The sequence below is a fragment of the Osmerus mordax genome, chromosome 6, assembly GCF_038355195.1.
Source record: "Osmerus mordax isolate fOsmMor3 chromosome 6, fOsmMor3.pri, whole genome shotgun sequence".
Classification (NCBI taxonomy): domain Eukaryota; kingdom Metazoa; phylum Chordata; class Actinopteri; order Osmeriformes; family Osmeridae; genus Osmerus; species Osmerus mordax.
Genome location: NC_090055.1, coordinates 20,955,539 through 20,973,038, shown reverse-complemented (window position 1 = coordinate 20,973,038; position 17,500 = coordinate 20,955,539). Strand labels below are relative to the sequence as shown.

Below are 17,500 nucleotides of genomic sequence, written 5' to 3'. Positions count from 1 at the left end.
CTGACCTGCTCCTGCCTCCACACCAGAGCTGACCTGCTCCTGCCTCCACACCAGAGCTGACCTGCTCCTGCCTCCACAGCAGAGCTGACCTGCTCCTGCCTCCACACCAGAGCTGACCTGCTCCTGCCTCCACAGCAGAGCTGACCTGCTCCTGCCTCCACAGCAGAGCTGACCTGCTCCTGCCTCCACAGCAGAGCTGACCTGCTCCTGCCTCCCCTCAGCATGAGCATGTGACCATAAGCATGTGGAGTGAGGGATGGGCAGGGGGGATGCAGGGGAAAGGTGAGGGAGGGGGAGGGGGGAGGAAGGATACGGCAGGGGAGGGGTGAGGGATGGGCAGGGGGGAGGCAGGGGAGGGGGGATGCAGGGGAGGATACGGCAGGGGAGGGGTGAGGGATGGGGAGGGAGAGACAGGGGAGGGGTGAGGGATGGGAGATACAGGGGAGAGATGAGGGATGGGGAGGGGGGATGCAGGGGAGGAGAGGATGGGGAGGGAGGGTGCTAACCGAGGACTAATCCAGAATGGTTTTAAGATGGTCCAAAATTAGCCTGGCTCTGCCCTCCTACGTACTTCCGCTCAATTTGGATTTTGCTTCTGTACTAGGTCTGGGATTTTAGTGCATCAGTCGGTTTTCAGAAACAATTTTTTTGTAGGTCCAATCAGCGAACAGAGGGAGTGGCTGAGAACGATGACGTTGATGTCGTGCACTAGTTTGAGTTGTAGTTTGATAATGGCTGTGGAGAAAGATGCGAGCGAAGCTATTCTGCGGTTGTGGCAACGCTGCCGAATATCCATAAGTTAAAGCTGGAGCATGAACAATCCTTGCTGAGTTTTGTTGGTGGTCATGATGTTGTGGCCCTCCTCTCCACGGGGTTCGGGAAAAGTTTGATTTTCCAGTTACGGCAGCTAGCTCCGTGGTGAAGGAGTTGGCGAACGCTAGTGATTTGTTATGGCAGATCAGAGTGGCTCTGGGCAGATCCAATAGTTTTAAACTTCAACAGAGTACCCGCCTTCAAGGAAGTTAACGCTTGTCAATGGAGCAATCCCAGACCCTCTGTACAAATGAAATGTACGAGGGTCTGGTTAGGACCAGGCTAGTCCGAAATATCTGTCTGAACTGAATAAGCTTTTTCCTCAACTGTTTGAAAATGTCCCGATGCATTTGTTTGATTAGAAAGAGACATCAGGCAAGGACAGTTGGTGCCTGTTTGTCTATTCCACATTCAACATTGAGTGATATCACTACTTCAACATCAATCACATCTAAGTGTTTCTGAACGTCTCTGTAATGGTGTTCATGTTACACTGAAAGCCCATTAACTGCCTTTGGTTGGACTGCAATAAACCTGCCTACAGCAGGATATGATCTGCTACTAGCTCTCTTAGCTAGCTTCTTCTGCTGGCTTGCCGCTACCAGGCCCTGGTCTCTCCCCTGCTACCAGGCCCTGGTCTCTCCCCTGCTACCAGGCTCTGGTCTCTCCCCTGCTACCAGGCCCTGGTCTCTCCCCTGCTACCAGGCCCTGGTCTCTCCCCTGCTACCAGGCCCTGGTCTCTCCACTGCTACCAGGCCCTGGTCTCTCCCCTGCTACCAGGCCCTGGTCTCTCCACTGCTACCAGGCCCTGGTCTCTCCACTGCTACCAGGCCCTGGTCTCTCCACTGCTACCAGGCCCTGGTCTCTCCCCTACTACCAGGCCCTGGTCTCTCCCCTGCTACCAGGCCCTGGTCTCTCTCCTGCTACCAGGCCCTGGTCTCTCCACTGCTACCAGGCCCTGGTCTCTCCCCTGCTACCAGGCCCTGGTCTCTCCCCTGCTACCAGGCCCTGGTCTCTCTACTGCTACCAGGCCCTGGTCTCAGGGATACAGGGAGCAGGAACCAGCTCCAGATACCTTGTCAGACACAGTAATGAGAGCTGTACATCAATCACATGCTCTCTGGAATTGGCTTTCTCCAACAGAAGCCATCACAAACATTGTGTGTGAGTGTTGTGTGTGAGTGTGAGTGTTGTGTGTGAGTTTGTGTGTGTGAGTGTGTACTTGAAGCATGTGACCCTTCGCCATTCAGAGGATGACACTAAACACAAGATGAAGATGTTTCGTAGTAATTATGATGATGTGTGTGATGCCTTACTGGCTGAGCATCAAAGTGCCGTGTCTCACTGGGGGGGGGGCTCTCTAACACCCTCTCTATTACCCCTCCTCCTCTGTTGCTATGGAGATAAATGATATCTTCCACACAGAATGTACACTTAACAGTTTCCCTGGGGGAGGGGGGGGGGAGGAGTGGAGAGAGGGAGGAGAAAAGAGAGGGTAATATAGGGGGGTGATAGAGCGTGATAGAGGGTGATAGGGACGGCTGTAAGGGCACAGTCATGGAAAGTTCTCATTTGCATTTCCCTCAGTTTAACCCTAAAGAGAATCTGCCCCCCCTCACCCCCCAGCCCAGACCTGCCCCTCTCACCCTCCTAACTGGCTCTTTCAACCGCCGGCGCTGCCACAGAGACTAGATGCAAAGCATTCTGGGACATTGCAGAGCAGCAGTGAGCGGGAGCCGGGCAGACCTGGGAGCCGACAGAGACGCTAACAGAGAATGGCTGCTGGTAAACGTCTTTAATAACGATGTTCTCAGACAGATGGGACAACAGCAGATGGACGGTTCTCCAGGTCGACTGACACTCAGGCGGGAGTGTGTGTGTGTGTGTGTGTGTAAACTGCCACACACACTCCCTCACACCTGTACTCCTCATTCACACGAACAGCCTCTCAGAACCGCTGCAGTCTCTGCACACCTGGACTGAACACATCTTTGCTGCTCTGTACGACATCCCAGTCACCTGAACCAGAGGCAATCTGGAAATAATAACAAACTCAGATTCATCATCAGCACCATCCCTCTCCCAGAGGACCCGCTCCACCCCCTCCAGCCCAGGTGGAGACCCTGGTGCTTCTGGAGGGCTGATTTCTGTCTCCACTGAAGGGCTGGGTTTAATCGCTCCCTGGATGAGCTAGGAGAGGAGAGGTGAAGGGGTCGCCTCGTGTCATCTGCTCTGGCCTGATTTGCATTCTGGGACAATTCTGGGAGAAAAGCAGTGACCTGGCGCTCTTTAATTGCATCTCCGGGGAGCGTAGGAGGAGGAAGGGGAGGAGGGGTGAGAAGAATCGACGGGGAGGGGTGAGAGGAGTGAGGACACAGAGATGGGGTGGAGGAAGGAGGAGTGGGGGTGAGGAGAGAAAGAGATGGATGATGGAGGAGGAGAGGTGAGAGGAGGAGGAGTGAGGAGACAAAGATGGGGGTGGAGGAAGGAGGAGTGAGAGGAGGAGGGGTGAGGAGAGACATGGGGGTAGAGGAAGGAGAATGGAGGAGGGGTGAGCAGAGAGAGAGATGGATGATGGAGGAAGGAGGAGTGAGGAGAGACATGGGGGTGGAGGAAGGAGGGGTGAGGAGAGAAAGAGATGGATGATGGAGGGTGGAGGAGGAGGGGAGAGGAGAGAAAGAGATGGATGATGGAGGAAGGAGGGGTGAGGAGAGAAAGAGATGGAGGATGGGAAGGAAGGGGTGAGGAGAGAAAGAGATGGAGGATGGAGGAAGGAGGGGTGAGGAGAGAAAGAGATGGAGGATGGAGGAGGAGGGGTGAGGAGAGAAAGAGATGGATGATGGAGGATGGAGGAGGAGGGGTGAGGAGAGAAAGAGATGGATGATGGAGGAAGGAGGGGTGAGGAGAAAGAAAGATGGAGGGTGAAGGAAGAGAAGAGGGAAAGCTGCTAAAAGGACGAACTAGAGATAAGATAAAGGGCAGGAGGGAAAATTGCAAAGCATCCCGCAGAGTGAAGGAGAAACACTATTCATAGATAGAGGTTTTGCCAAAAAGAGGCCTGTTGAAAATCCCATTAGTGGTCACAGGACATCCATTGTATGAGGATCAGAAGCCCTGGAGACCTGTCTTCTACACAGGGGGCAAAATCATGTTTTGAATACTAATGACATTTTATTCTCACCAGCACAACCATAGACCCAGTCTCTGGGTTAGGCTGGAGGGAGCTGGAGGGGGGATGGAGAGAGGTAGGAAGTGAAAGGTACAGTAGGAGTCATGGAGAGGTAGGAAGCAAGGTTAGGAGGTAGGAGATAAGAGGAAAGGTTTTCCAGAGCGTTCAGCAGGCCAGGCCTGATGCCTGGATGATGTTGCTCCTGATAGGAGACTAATCTCATCTCAGCCTCAGGGAGGAGCCTGTCTGAGGACCAATAGGGAGAGGGATGAAAGGGGGGGCTAGGGGGAGGGGGGGTCAAGGCCACGTAACGGGAAGGCAGTGGCAGTAGGAATGGAAGTCTTTTTCTCCGGCCTTCCCAGAGTGTCACAGTGAGAGCAGCTCCAGCAGTGTTCAGCAGGAACCTTGATGAAACACCCCGCTGCTTCTAGACTGGGGTTCCCGGCCGTGTTCGGCTAGACTGGAGGGTCCTGGACGTGTTCTGCTAGACTGGAGGGTCCTGGACGTGTTCTGCTAGACTGGAGGGTCCTGGACGTGTTCTGCTAGACTGGAGGGTCCTGGACGTGTTCTGCTAGACTGGAGGGTCCTGGACGTGTTCGGCTAGACTGGAGGGTCCTGGACGTGTTCTGCTAGACTGGAGGGTCCTGGACGTGTTCGGCTGCTCACAGTCTGTGTCCTCAATCTCACCAGGAGTATGGTGATGGTCATCCAGGTCCCCATGGTGAAACAGCACCGCGGTGATGGATACAGGCTGGTCACCACGGTGATGGTCCTTCACTGGAGACAGTGTCCGACGTTTTCTTGGATATACAGCAGTGAAACCTTCAGGCATTCCAGAAAGGATTCTAAATAAATGAGCACATATTTACCTCTCCAGATCTCTTCCTGTCCTCGTCTTTGATCGGTTGATATTTGAAGTATGTGGTGCATTAATTTGTGGTATGTGAGCGGTCTGCCATGTTGGATCACCAGGGCAACGCTGCTCTTTTTTTCCAATGTTCTTTAGGTCATGTGTTGTGTTTGGGCTTGTAGGTCCATACTAATCTCCTCCTCCCTCCTTCCATATCTTCATTTCTCCTTCCATACGTTCCTCTTTTTATTTATTTCTCTCTCCTTCCCTCCCTCCATCCATCCTTTTCTGCGTCCCTGCCTCTCTCCCTCCCTCCCTCTCTCCTTCCCTCCCTACCCCCCTCTCTCCCCCGTAACTGGGGCGTGGCCAGACCCCCAGCCCACAGAGAGGTGAGGGCTCCACTGGGGCGTGGCCAGACCCCCAGCCCACAGAGAGGTGAGGGCTCCACTGGGGCGTGGCCAGACCCCCAGCCCACAGAGAGGTGAGGGCTCCACTGGGGCGTGGCCAGACCCCCAGCCCGCAGAGAGGTGAGGGCTCCACTGGGGCGTGGCCAGACCCCCAGCCCGCAGAGAGGTGAGGGCTCCACTGGGGCGTGGCCAGACCCCCAGCCCACAGAGAGGTGAGGGCTCCACTGGGGCGTGGCCAGACCCCCAGCCCGCAGAGAGGTGAGGGCTCCACTGGGGCGTGGCCAGACCCCCAGCCCACAGAGAGGTGAGGGCTCCACTGGGGCGTGGCCAGACCCCCAGCCCGCAGAGAGGTGAGGGCTCCACTGGGGCGTGGCCAGACCCCCAGCCCACAGAGAGGTGAGGGCTCCACTGGGGCGTGGCCAGACCCCCAGCCCACAGAGAGGTGAGGGCTCCACTGGGGCGTGGCCAGACCCCCAGCCCACAGAGAGGTGAGGGCTCCACTGGGAAGCCGCACGCCTCAGCAGCTGTCCCAGCAAGACCTGTGTCTCCTCGCAGCCTCCCTCTCCTGGACCCTCATGAGGGTAAACTCCCAGCTGCATGATGCCTCAATGCTGAACCCTCTTCTCCTCTCTCCTCTACCACCCTCTCGTCTCTCCTCTCTCACCCTCTCCTCTCTCTCCCTCTCCCTCCCTGTTCCCCTCTCCCTCCCTCTACCTCCCTCTCATCTCCTCATCCCTCCCTCCCTCTCCCTCTCTCCCTCCCTTTCCTTCTCCCCTCTCCCTTTCCCTCTCTCCCTCTCCCCTCTCCCCTCTCCCTCTCTCTTTCCTCTCTTTCCCCTCTCCCCCCTCTCTCTCTCCCCTCTCCCTCTCCCTCTATTAGTTCTCGTCTGGTTTCCCAGGCTTCTGTCTGTACACATTGTCACTGCTGAATTTGTCAACAGCGGTTCTCATTTGTCCCTGCTGGCAGATCACTCATTGTTCAGAGCAAGCAGTCATAACAGATTTTTAAAAACACGTCGACCAATTAGCCTCCTTTGACTGGCAGGCTTGTTTGCGTGGCCCTGAGCTAACACGTTCCGTCACCACGACGCCCCACACGGCGCCTGGCCTTGGAGGACGCCTGCTGGCCTGAGACCAGATCTGATCCAGCTCGCCATGTGCAGCAAAATGAAACGTGCTGGAGTATCTATCATTTAATCAACTGAGCTGTGTTAATATTCCACATGCTGCTTAATGATATATTCATATTAGGATATATCATTCATCGTACTCTTTCAGATTCTAATGAAACGATCAGAGCAGTCTTCTTTAGACAGATACATACTTAATAAACAGAGAGGTAGAGGAGGAGTAGACAAGAAATGAGAAGGGTGTAGCTTGGAGACACGGAGCTAGAGAAGGAGAGAGGGACTAACAGACGAGGAGGAGAGGAAAGGAGAGGAGCAGGGGGAAAGGAGGAGGAGGGGAAGAGTAGGAGGAGTTGTTGAGAAGGAAGGAGAGGAGGTGGGTGAGAGGAGGACAGGAAGAGGAGAGGGGAGGAGGGGTGGGGAAAGGAGAGGAGGAGGAAGAGATAACACGAGGAGGAGATAAGGAGGAGAGGGGAGGAGGGATGGGGAAAGGAGAGGAGGAGGAAGAGATAACACGAGGAGATAAGTAGGAGAGGGGAGGAGGGGTGGGGAAAGGAGAGGAGGAGGAAGAGATAAGGCGAAGAGGAGATAAGGAGGAGAGAGGAGGAGGGGTGGGGAAAGGAGAGGAGGAAGAGTAGAAGGAGAGCAGGAGGAGGAGAGCAGGAGGAGGAGAGGAGGAGGCAGCAGAGCAAAGCAGGTGTTGTTGTGGGAGGATGTTCCAGCTACTTTCAGTATAGTGACATGCTTCTGACAAGCAGGCTAACGCCCGATCCAATCTGCACCATCTCTGTTTACTCTCGGGATTAAATTAAAGAACACAGCAGACAATTTCATACCTGGCTTCCCCCCTACTCCCCCACATTCCCCTCAACCCTCCCTTAGAGCCAGCTCTGTAATGGAGGACTGCGCTGGCTTCCAGTGGAATGGAAACTCATACGCTCATGGGATTAGTGGCAAGCTCTCCTCTCGCCCGGAACTTGAAAGAAGAAGCTCGTTTATATAAACGCTGCCACAGATAAATGGCTAGTTCTCATGGCCTGCTGTCTATCTGATCGTGTACACGGGTTGTTTTACACACACACACTAATTGCGTTACTCAGATAAAGACAGCAATTAACAGATAAAAAGGGAGCTGTGGACCAGTGGAAGTGTGGTGACCTGTGACCCCCAGAGTCTGCCAGTGTTATTACCACATCGGAACATACCGGTAATTAGCTCCGTATAATTAAGACCAGCATGAACTTTATCTTTCTTGTTTATCTGAAAGTCTATATTTAACAGGCTGTCAGTTTCATCGCCTATAGTGAACAATGGGGAAACGATTACATACTTTAGTTTGTCAACTAAAGTACACCTCAGTGTGTACATACACACACACAGACACACCAAGCCCCCCCCCACCCTTTCCTAATTTGACGAGGAGCTTCTTCAGGGTCAGGGTTTACCCCTCCCCAGTCAGAGAGCCAGACCAACACTGGCCACACCAGGTCGCTAGGGAACCAGACCAGGTCGCTAAGGAACCATCAAATGCTAGCTAAAACAGGTTGCTATGGGCAGGAGGAAGCAGACCTGGTTGCTACGAACAAGATTGCTTGTTGATTGCTTGATTCCTGCACACACACAAACACACACGCACATGCACACACTTCCGAAGAAAAAGACAGGAGGAGGAAGCGGACCTGGTTGATAGGGACAGGAGGAGGAAGCGGACCTGGTTGATAGGGACAGGAGGAGGAAGCGGACCTGGTTGATAGGGACAGGAGGAGGAAGCGGACCTGGTTGATAGGGACAGGAGGAGGAAGCGGACCTGGTTGATAGGGACAGGAGGAGGAAGCGGACCTGGTTGATAGGGACAGGAGGAGGAAGCGGACCTGGTTGATAGGGACAGGAAGAGGAAGCAGACCTGGTTGATAGGGACAGGAGGAGGAAGCGGACCTGGTTGATAGGGACAGGAGGAGGAAGCGGACCTGGTTGATAGGGACAGGAGGAGGAAGCGGACCTGGTTGATAGGGACAGGAAGAGGAAGCAGACCTGGTTGATAGGGACAGGAGGAGGAAGCGGACCTGGTTGATAGGTTACACTAGCTGAGGCAAATAGTTGATGGAATGAGCAGAGACACAATGCAGATCACACTCACACTCACGCTCACACTCAAGAAACCTGCTCTCCTTTCTCACTGCCACTTGCTCTCAAACTCACAAATTACTTTTATTGATCTAAACCCAAACCAATGAGAAATGTGACGGAAATCAGCCATTCACATTACAAAGCCTTTCTGAAGAAGCCTCTGAAGTTTGTAGAACTACAGCACAGAATCTTCATAAGCTTTTAGAATGCGTGAGGTGTTCCGTCCATCTCCAGGTTAAAGGTTAGGAGTGTTCCTAACTGACTCACCAAACATGTTCCCGATGTGTCCGTTCCTGGTCAGTGGGCGGAGCTCGTTCTTCCCCCAGGCGTACTGCTTGTAGTTGTCCCACGCAAACTTCATCATCTGGAAACACACAGGACACAGACAGAGGTTACCCATCTGGTACCCATAACAACCTGGTTCCCCACAGCAACTGTAGTTAGGCTGCAGTTTCCTGAGGCCATGCCAGAGATGTTTGATTTCTGCTGCAAAACAAGCCAGTCCTCATCACACACAAACCACACAGCTCAACAAGGACCCCTCTTGTTTTACCAACGGCTGAATAAACATTTTCTTTTTTTTTTTGACATGTCTGTTTCAGCTCTGATGTTTTGTAAGGAATGTGGTAGCTGAGATGTGGTTACTTTACACTGGTCTGGTAGCTGAGATGTTACTTTACACTGGTCTGGTAGCTGAGATGTGGTTACTTTACACTGTGTCTGGTAGCTGAGATGTGGTTACTTTACACTGGTCTGGTAGCTGAGATGTGGTTACTTTACACTGTGTCTGGTAGCTGAGATGTGGTTACTTTACACTGTCTGGTAGCTGATGTGTTACTTTACACTGTGTCTGGTAGCTGATATGTTACTTTACACTGTCTGGTAGCTGAGATGTTACTTTACACTGTGTCTGGTAGCTGAGATGTTACTTTACACTGTGTCTGGTAGCTGAGATGTGGTTACTTTACACTGTGTCTGGTAGCTGATATGTTACTTTACACTGTCTGGTAGCTGAGATGTTACTTTACACTGTGTCTGGTAGCTGAGATGTGGTTACTTTACACTGTGTCTGGTAGCTGAGATGTGGTTACTTTACACTGTCTGGTAGCTGAGATGTGGTTACTTTACACTGTGTCTGGTAGCTGAGATGTTACTTTACACTGTGTCTGGTAACTGAAATGTTACTTTACACTGTGTCTGGTAGCTGATATGTTACTTTACACTGTGTCTGGTAACTGAAATGTTACTTTACACTGTGTCTGGTAGCTGATATGTTACTTTACACTTTGCCTGGTAGCTGAGACGTTACTTTACACTGTGTCTGGTAGCTGAGATGTTAATTTACACTGTGTCTGGTAGCTGAGATGTTAATTTACACTGTGTCTGTACGGACTTCTGATCCTCTGCTGTACTTTCTATGTGCTTCTCTTTAAAGAAGTGTGTGCTAAATGAATATTATGTTAATCACTGTAATGTTAGTATCAAGGTGTAGGCTCACTAGCCACCCGCATCCTGCACACACGCACACAAACACACACGCACATGCACACACTTCCGAAGAAAAAGAACAATAACTACATACAGATGAACGAAAAATGTTAACAGTAAACCTGTAATGCATTATGGGAAATTCTCACACCAAAGGAATGTACCAATCATCACACAGCTGTAGTCAGCTGACAGGACTGACAGCCAGGGGTAAGGTACTTCTCGCTGACAGGGAGGTAATAGCATCTCATCTCTAATAATGCAACAGAAGGATCCATCCAACCTGGTAGGACGAGGAGATATCTGGCGTGGGCCTCTGTGACATGCTTGCGTGTAAAAAGGGCTATACAAATTAATTTGATTTGATATCTCCTCTCTTCCTCTCCCTCTCCCTTCCCAACCTCTCAATGACATTGATGTAAATAGGGCTATACAAATACAATTTGATTTGTTCCTGTGCCCTTCCTGGATGGAGTAGGAGTGTGGTCCAGCTAGAATATTTAGTAGCTGGACAAGTTTTCAAACTGGGACGGCTAATATTAACGAACAGCATTTCAAAGGATGCTTTATCACCTGGTAGTGATTAACGCTAACGATGATGGCAGGAGCACTTCCAGAGGATGTGAAGACTGATGCTGGGACAGCATCCAGGGATCCACAGGTATTGATGATGAAATCTCGCTTGCAAGACACTCATTCTTTAGACCAAAGGAATAAAAAAGCTAGTGTTGACGCCATACTTCTGACCCATCATCCTCTTCTTCCGAGAGAAAAAAAAGACCTTTCTTATTTTGCAAGGGTTTAGAAGTTTTCTTGATTTGAAAATGATCTAAAGCTACTCTTCTCCCACTCCGTAGTTCTGACAGGAAAAGAAAGCTGTGTCTTGGTTATCTGAGGTCCATGTCTTGGTAATCTGAGGTCCTTGTCCTAGTTCTCTGAGGTCCATGTCCTGGTTATCTGAGGTCCATGTTGTGGTTATCTGAGGTCCATGTCCTGGTTATCTGAGGTCCATGTTGTGGTTATCTGAGGTCCATGTCTTGGTTATCTGAGGTACATGTCCTGGTTATCTGAGGTACATATCCTGGTTATCTGAGGTCCATGTCTTGGTTATCTGAGGTACATGTTGTAGCAGAGCCAACAGACCAACCACGGTACCATTCACACCTTTCTCCTACCTCCATAGAGGAAAAGCTTTTCCCCCTTATCAGCAGGAGCTTCAAAGCTTCTGGCCCAGCATGGAGTCAGAAGGTAGACCAACATGGTCTTACAGTATGGAGACAAAGGATTTTAAGGAAAAACTCACTTTTTTCAGTCCTTTGGGAAGAACATTCCCAAAGGACTATATGGCTTATGCATACTATTTCAATGACAGTAGTTGATTTGTTATAATGTATGCTTTTCTCATCTACTTAGAACGTTGTTTAATTGTGACCCCCTCTTTCCTTTGGGAGTATAAAACCCCCCAACGTACAATCACCCCCGCTTGTTTGTAGGAGTTAAACTGAAGTGAACGCGTCATTTCTAACCTATTCCTATCAACTTGCAAACTTCACTGTTTTTACGAGATTCCTTTGTTTTATGTTCGTTGGACGATAACGAAACCATTGACTCTACCCTTCTTCAAACCAACCAAAGTAACTGCGATTTGCTATATTTCTTACTTGTGAACATTGGCATGTTGTGATTTAATTTGTTACGTTTGATTTTAGTTTGCAAATGATTTAACCTAACTCTCGTTAGGATTAGCCTCCCATAGCATAGACTGTCCACTATTGTCTCTTGAGGCCTGTATCTCTCTCTCCTCCATTTTCCCCTCTCAACCCCGCTACAATCACCAGGACCAGGACCCCGCACGGCAGACACAGTACAGAACCTCACCCTGCGGTTGTTATATCCCTGCCGTGGTAATCGAGGGGCGGAGAGACCAGGGGTCAACGAGTCCCAGGATCGTTACAGAAGCAACACATCATCACTAAACCCCCCCCCCCCCCCCACACACACACACACACACACACACAACCCCTCCTCCACACACGCCCCTCCACACCTCCCCCCCACCCTCCAAGGCCAACACACAGGCAACACTGGTCGATGTGGCGGCAGCAGCCTGGTCTGTGTCTGGAGGGGAGCCAGACCGCCTGACAGACAGTCAGACAGTCAGACAGACAGACAGTCAGACAGCCAGTCAGACAGTCAGTCAGCCCCAGCCAGCCAGCCAGCCCCAGCATGCCAGCCAGCCAGCCAGCGTCAGCATGCCCGCCAGCCAGCCAGCCAGTCCCAGCCAGCCAGCGTCAGCATGCCCGCCAGCCAGCCAGTCCCAGCCTGCCAGCCAGCCAGTCCCAGCCTGCCAGCCAGTCAGCCAGCCCCAGCCTGCCAGTCAGTCAGCCAACCCCAGCCTGCCAGCCAGCCAGCCAGTCCCAGCACGCCAGCCAGCCAGTCCCAGCCTGCCAGCCAGCCCCAGCCAGCCAGCGTCAGCATGCCCGCCAGCCAGCCAGCCAGTCCCAGCCAGCCAGCGTCAGCATGCCCGCCAGCCAGCCAGTCCCAGCCTGCCAGCCAGCCAGTCCCAGCCAGCCAGCCAGCCAGTCCCAGCCTGCCAGCCAGTCAGCCAGCCCCAGCCTGCCAGCCAGTCAGCCAGCCCCAGCCTGCTAGTCAGTCAGTCAGCCAACCCCAGCCTGCCTGCCAGTCAGCCAGCCCCAGCCTGCCAGTCAGTCAGCCAACCCCAGCCTGCCTGCCAGTCAGCCAGCCCCAGCCTGCCAGTCAGTCAGCCAACCCCAGCCTGCCAGCCAGCCAGTCCCAGCCAGCCAGCCAGTCCCAGCCTGCCAGCCAGCCCCAGCCAGCCAGCGTCAGCATGCCCGCCAGCCAGCCAGCCAGTCCCAGCCAGCCAGCGTCAGCATGCCCGCCAGCCAGCCAGTCCCAGCCTGCCAGCCAGCCAGCCAGCCAGCCAGTCCCAGCCAGCCCGCCAGTCAGCCCCAGCCTGCCTGCCAGTCAGCCAGCCCCAGCCTGCCAGTCAGCCAGGATCAATAGTGCTGCCAGGGGTTCCAATGAAGCCGCCATCGATCAGGGAGGATACAACTTGACATCTATGCTCTGCGAGGTCAGGGGCAGCGAGCCAATCACAGAGCCCGCTGAGCGCAGTGACATCACAGAGCTCGGCGGTGATCATTTGTCTGATTGTCTGGATGCTGACCGGCAGGAGAGGGCAAGTGCGTATGTGGCCGTGTGAGAGAGAGAGAGAGAGAGTGTGTGTGAGAGAGAGATACTGTGTGTGTGAGTGTGTGAATGTGTGTGTGATTGTGTGAGTGTGTGTAATTGTGTGAGTGTGCATGCGTATGTATGTATGTGTCTGTACGTGTACCTGAGTGTTTATGTCTGTGTGTGTATGTGTTTGTTTGTGTGTTTGTGGCAGACAGACTGGACTGAGATGGATGAGGGATGAACATTATCTGGGGAAAGCCCAACGTTCATCTGTGAAATGCAAATGTTAAATATTCCCTGTAATTCTGGAACTTGCTTCTGCAACACAGACAAGATGAAATTAGTCTTCCTGACTGTGAATCCCAAAGTCTCCAGTTTAAAATGTTCAAACACGTCTCAGACAGAAGCCCTGCTCAACACTTCTGTAGAGTCAAGTCTGTGGGGACAACATTAGACACCTTTGTAATAAATTATTTGCGTAAACAAAAATTCCCACAGAGCCTACACCCACTCATTAAGCGTTGAGGGAGGGGTGGGCTTGTGTGTGTGTTTGTTGTGCACTTTCCAAGGTGAATCACGTCTTATCCACCACAGAAGAAGACAAGCCTAACTTCCACCACAGAAGAAGACAAGCCTAACCTCCACCACAGAAGAAGACAAGCCTAACCTCCACCACAGAAGAAGACAAACCTCCACCACAGAAGAAGACAAGCCTAACCTCCACCACAGAAGAAATGTACATTTACATTTAGTCATTTAGCCGACGCTCTTATCCAGAGCGACTTACAGTAAATACAGGGACATTCCCCCGAGGCAAGTAGGGTGAAGTGCCTTGCCCAAGGACACAACGTCAGTTGGCATGGCCGGGAATCGAACTGGCAACCTTCGGATTACTAGCCCGATTCCCTCACCGCTCAGCCACCTGACTCCCTAGAAATGAGATAGCTTGCTGATCTGAAGCCTGAAGACCTGGCTGGCTGCCGTAGCATTCTCTTGGTCTAATGAGTTCAAATCTGCCCTCTTAACCCCCCAGCGTGAGTCCCTGACACTTTGATGTTTAATCAATTAACTGGTAGGCTGATATGAAGGTCTTTCAGGTCCTTATGAACAGACCCCTGGACTGTGCTGGACAAGTATTCTGGAACCCCAGCGACAGCTGAAACACTTCCAGGGGCTAACAGGACCCTATGTGAGGTCCTCCCTCCTCCTCTTCCCTCCCCCCTCCCCCCTCCTCCTCCCTCCCTCCCTCCAAAGTGATTGTTGTGTTTGTGCCATGAGCAGTGATCTGAGAGCCCGAGAGGATCATGGGTAATAAATCCCAGGTGCGTGGTGGCGGGGCAGACACGTGTTAACGAGATGCTGTGTCATCACCTGGACCACTGGACCGCTGGCCCGGAAAACACCACATCAGCTCCCCTGCTCTGCACCCCCTCCCCTCTCCTGAGGGGAGGGGGTGCTCCCCACACACTGATCCCCCTCTCCCCACACACTGATCCCCCTCTCCCCACACACTGATCCCCCTCTCCCCACACACTGATCCCCCTCTCCCCACACACTGATCCCCCTCTCCCCACACACTGATCCCCCTCTCCCCACACACTGATCCCCCTCTCCCCACACACACTGATCCCCCTCTCCCCACACACTGATCCCCCTCTCCCCACACACTGATCCCCCTCTCCCCACACACTGATCCCCCTCTCCCCACACACTGATCCCCCTCTCCCCACACACTGATCCCCCTCTCCCCACACACTGATCCCCCTCTCCCCACACACTGATCCCCCTCCCCACACACTGATCCCCCTCCCCACACCCCTAGACTGTGTTTGGGCTCGTCTAGTGATGCTCTGTGAAGGCAGGCCTCGAGTCTGCACATCTCTGCTCCTGTCGAAGACTGGCAACCAAGACAACTGAGAACCTCTCCAGACTGTCGTCTCCTCTACGCCCCACACACCATAAAGAAATGCACAGTAATTGTAGGCTTGAAACATCATTGATTTTCTCTGTGTTGACACGCATTGCAAGTGCATCTAATTATTACCTTGGAAGACCCGTTATTTATAAACATCCCTTCAGTCTGAGAAGACGGGTGAATGGGTCTCCTTAAACTGAAAACATTATGAATACAATATTCTTGCATTAAATTTGAAATTCTGTTATTTTAAAAGCCTGCCTCCAACTCTTTACCCCCTCTCTCTCCTTCCCCTGTCTCTCTCTCTCTCCTTCCCCCTGTCTCTCTCTCTCCTTCCCGTATCTCTCTCCTTCCCCTGTCTCTCTCTCTCCTTCCCCGTCTCTCTCTCTCCTTCCCCCGTCTCTCTCTCTCTCCTTCCCCGTCTCTCTCTCTCCTTCCCCCGTCTCTCTCTCTCCTTCCCCCCGTCTCTCTCTCTCCTTCCCCCCGTCTCTCTCTCTCTTTCCCCCCGTCTCTCTCTCTCCTTCCCCCCGTCTCTCTCTCTCCTTCCCCCGTCTCTCTCTCCTTCCCCCCGTCTCTCTCTCTCCTTCCCCCCGTCTCTCTCTCTCCTTCCCCGTCTCTCTCTCTCCTTCCCCCGTCTCTCTCTCTCCTTCCCCCCGTCTCTCTCTCTCCTTCCCCCCGTCTCTCTCTCTCTTTCCCCCCGTCTCTCTCTCTCCTTCCCCCTGTCTCTCTCTCTCCTTCCCCCGCCTCTCTCTCCTTCCCCCCGTCTCTCTCTCTCCTTCCCCCCCGTCTCTCTCTCTCTTTCCCCCCCGTCTCTCTCTCTCTTTCCCCCTGTCTCTCTCTCAATCCCCCTGTCTCTCTCTCTCTTTCCCCGTCTATCTCTCTCCTTCCCCTCGTCTCTCTCTTCTTCCCCCCGTCTCTCTCTCTCCTTCCCCTGTCTCTCTCTGTCTCATTCCCCTGTCTCTCTCTCCTTCCCCTGTCTCTCTCTCCTTCCCCTGTCTCTATCTCCTTCCCCTGTCTCTCTCTCCTTCCCCTGTCTCTCTCTCTCCTTCCCCTGTCTTTCTCTCTCCTTCCCCTGTCTCTCTCTATCCTTCCCCCCGTCTCTCTCTCTCCTTCCCCCCGTCTCTCTCTCTCCTTCCCCCGCCTCTCTCTCCTTCCCCCCGTCTCTCTCTCTCCTTCCCCCCCGTCTCTCTCTCTCTTTCCCCCTGTCTCTCTCTCTCTTTCCCCCTGTCTCTCTCTCTCAATCCCCCTGTCTCTCTCTCTCTTTCCCCGTCTATCTCTCTCCTTCCCCTCGTCTCTCTCTTCTTCCCCCCGTCTCTCTCTCTCCTTCCCCCTGTTTCTCTCTCTCCTTCCCCGTTTCTCTCTTCTCCTTCCCCGTCTCTCTCTCCCTCTCCTTCCCCTGTCTCTCTCTGTCTCATTCCCCTGTCTCTCTCTGTCTCATTCCCCTGTCTCTCTCTCCTTCCCCTGTCTCTCTCTCCTTCCCCTGTCTCTCTCTCCTTCCCCTGTCTCTCTCTCTCCTTCCCCTGTCTTTCTCTCTCCTTCCCCTGTCTCTCTCTCTCCTTCCCCTGTCTCTCTCTCTCCTTCCCCTGTCTCTCTCTCTCCTTCCCCTGTCTCTCTCTCTCCTTCCCCTGTCTCTCTCTCTCATTACCCGTCTCTCCTCCCTCTCCCTCCCTCCTTCCCTCTCTCTCCTGGTGTGTTGTGTTCCTGTCTGTGAAACATATATAAGAACAGGCTGATAATGAAACATGAATCACAGAACAAAGGACGGTCCAACTCCCTGTGTGAATTGTGTGTGTAGGTGTGCATGTGTGTCCACAGGTGTGTTAATGTGTGTATCTACAGATGTGTGTGTTCATGTGTGCCTAAATATGTGTGTGTGTGTGTGTGTGTGTGTGTGTGTCTACAGGTGTGTGTGTGTCTACAGGTATGTGTGTAGACGCACACACACCTGAGGGGAGGGGAGAGGAGGGTAGGGGAGAGGAGAGAGGAGAGGGGGGGAGAGGAGAGGGGGGGGAGGGGAGGGGAGAGAGAAGAGGGGAGGGGATGGGAGGGGAGAGAGAGGAGGGGAGGGGAGAGAGGAGGGGAGAGAGGATGGGAGGGGAGGGGAGGAGAGAGGAGAGGAGGGGAGGGGATGGGAGGGGATTGCAAAGTGGAGAAAAAGACACGCATGGAGAGTTGAAATTAATTTGTGAGCTAGAAAATTGTCAATTTGAGAGAGGGTCTGTCTGGGGAGGGCGGGGGGCTCCCCTGGGGAGAGTAGTGTAGGGGATAATGACAAGAGGTGGGGCTGCTTATTAGAGCTGAATCTACAGAGCTGAATCCACACACTCACATACTGTATACTAACACACACACACATACTTCAAAAGGACCACAGGGATTCCAGGTGTGAGTAGTTAGGAAGCAGGTACAG

General features: G+C 52.9%; 1 protein-coding gene across 1 annotated transcript in view; it reads right to left on the bottom strand.

The window, feature by feature from the left end:
- Window positions 1–17,500, bottom strand: part of LOC136944828 (mannosyl-oligosaccharide 1,2-alpha-mannosidase IA) — a 122,833-nt gene that overhangs the window by 57,290 nt on the left and 48,043 nt on the right. Inside the window, exon 2 of the mRNA XM_067238739.1 lies at window positions 8,760–8,856. Coding sequence (XP_067094840.1) covers window positions 8,760–8,856 — 97 coding nt within the window. The remainder of the gene's footprint in view (window positions 1–8,759; window positions 8,857–17,500) is intronic.